The 2,133-nt window shown below is 45.6% G+C and overlaps 1 protein-coding gene across 1 annotated transcript; it reads left to right on the forward strand.

Annotated features, from left to right (window-relative positions):
• Positions 1-347: 347 nt before the first annotated feature.
• LOC108330625 (zinc finger protein ZAT10) lies at positions 348-1,458 on the forward strand. The gene has a single exon (XM_017565117.2). It carries the CDS (start codon positions 409-411, stop codon positions 1,294-1,296), a length of 888 nt encoding a protein of 295 aa, XP_017420606.2. The 5' UTR covers positions 348-408; the 3' UTR covers positions 1,297-1,458.
• The last annotated feature ends 675 nt before the right edge of the window (positions 1,459-2,133 follow it).

The following is a 2,133-nucleotide window of genomic DNA, read 5'->3' on the forward strand; positions in this document are numbered from 1 at the left end:
TGCAATGGAATCCGCATTACACAGATACATGCATACACACGCTATTAAATCAACGATGCATCAATCACTCACTTTCTTCTACTTGATTATTCAATCTGAAGTCGCACCCATGATATTGACTAGAAAAGTCGTTGGTGGCTAGCTACATACACTTGCCCACCGGCTGCTGTGGACGAAACCTTAATTTAAGCCACATTCTCTTAACTTATAAAATTTGACATCTTTCTTTACTCTTTCTGGATTTTGACTTTTGAAACTTGAACTGGTCTTCTAATTAGTTCACTTGCACTTTCTTTTAAAGAAAAACTCGCAGTTAGAACTAACAATTTATTTGACCGACTTAAAGGTCCACTAGCCACCAAGAAAACTATTTCCTTAAACACGTGCTATACTCTTTTGAGTTTTGAGATGGGCACTTCCTTTCCTTGCGCCTACTTTTCCCTGCACTTGTCACGCAACTTCCCTCAAATCCTCGTGACCTACCTCCTTATAAATCCCCCACACCCCATTCTCCACTCTCACACTTCACCTCCAAACTCAAAATCAACCACAACAACAACAACACTCTCTCTTCTTCAAATGGCTCTCCAAGCTCTTCAATCACCCACCGCTGCCAACCCATCGTTCACTCCCTTCGAAGAAGACACTCTCACTTACTTAGACACGCCTTGGGCTAAGGGAAAGCGTTCTAAGCGTCCCCGGATGGACCAACACCCTTCATGCACCGAGGAGGAGTATCTCGCTCTCTGTCTCATCATGCTCGCTCGCGGCGGCTCTCGTGCTCCCGCTCCCATCCCCACCGCCGCCAAGCCTGCTCTCTCCGACAACAACTCCGCGCCTCTCCCCGCCAAACTCTCCTACAAATGCTCCGTCTGCAACAAGGCCTTCTCCTCTTACCAAGCCCTCGGCGGGCACAAGGCCAGCCACCGTAAGTTATCTGGCGCCGGCGAAGACCAGCCCACCTCCTCCAGCGTCACCACGACTTCTGCCTCCAACGGCGGAGGTAGGACCCACGAGTGCTCCATATGCCACAAAACGTTCCCGACAGGACAGGCCTTGGGAGGACACAAACGTTGCCACTACGAAGGCGGCGGCGGTGGTAACAGCGCCGTAACCGCCTCCGAAGGTGTGGGGTCCACTCACACAGGAAGCCACCGCGATTTCGATCTGAACCTGCCGGCTTTTCCGGACTTTCCAACGAGGTTCTCGACGGATGAGGAGGTTTCCAGCCCCCACCCATCGAAGAAGCCCCGTCTCCATCTGACCATCCCCAAGATTGAAATCCCTCGGTCCTGATCAATTGATCGATCCAAAAATATTCAGTCTTTTCTAAGTTATCTGGATTAATCCGTTCTTGTACATACATAGTACTTGGACCTTATTATTTTCTGGCTTTAGAATTTAGATTGTAATTCTACAGTGGTGATTCAATTAAATTCAATTCATTATTTTTTACCAGTTCCTCTGTAATAATAGTAGTAGATGATTGATAGTTGATCTAGAATACGCCGTGGAACCGCGTGAGGTGGGGCAAATGTGATGAGCTCACTTGCGCGTGTTTCATTCGGTTTTTGGGTGTGTAACGGTTTTTCACTGTTGGTGTGGTCCCCGAATATTATAAATCCCTCGTTATTTTGTTTTACGAAAATATTAGACTTATTTAATTTCTGTTTAATGTCGATGATTAAGAGTGATGTAAGGAGGAACTTGGCAGTGTGGATAAGAACAAGGGTTTGGGTTTGGCCTTTTAAACGCTGTGATGATAACGACACGTGGGTTACTTATCCTTACGTTGTAATAATTGGTTTAATGGAGGATTGGAGAAAGAAAGCAACGTAGCGGTTTGAATTAGCAGCATTCTAGCGTTGTCTTGTCTTGTGACACGTTATTGAATGGTCGTATCTAGGATCGGTGAAGACCAAAATTGGTCTGATACGTTTCACGGTGGGAAGAAGAGAAATTAGTCAGACGCGGTATCTGAAATTTAAAATTAGTAAAAGAAAAGGTGATTTGGTTGGGGAAGGAGGTGCCCAATTTGATGCCAAACTCTGATGGTGTGGAATATTCGCGTTAAATGAAACCAACACATTGATTCTTGGTTTTCAAGTTTGAACTGTGTGTATGTGTATATAT

Source organism: Vigna angularis, chromosome 4 (assembly GCF_016808095.1).
Source record: "Vigna angularis cultivar LongXiaoDou No.4 chromosome 4, ASM1680809v1, whole genome shotgun sequence".
In the NCBI taxonomy this organism is placed as follows: domain Eukaryota; kingdom Viridiplantae; phylum Streptophyta; class Magnoliopsida; order Fabales; family Fabaceae; genus Vigna; species Vigna angularis.

Coding starts and splice junctions, on each gene's coding strand:
- LOC108330625 (XM_017565117.2), top strand. CDS start 409: ATGGGCACTTCCTTTCCTTGCGCCTACTTTTCCCTGCACTTGTCACGC.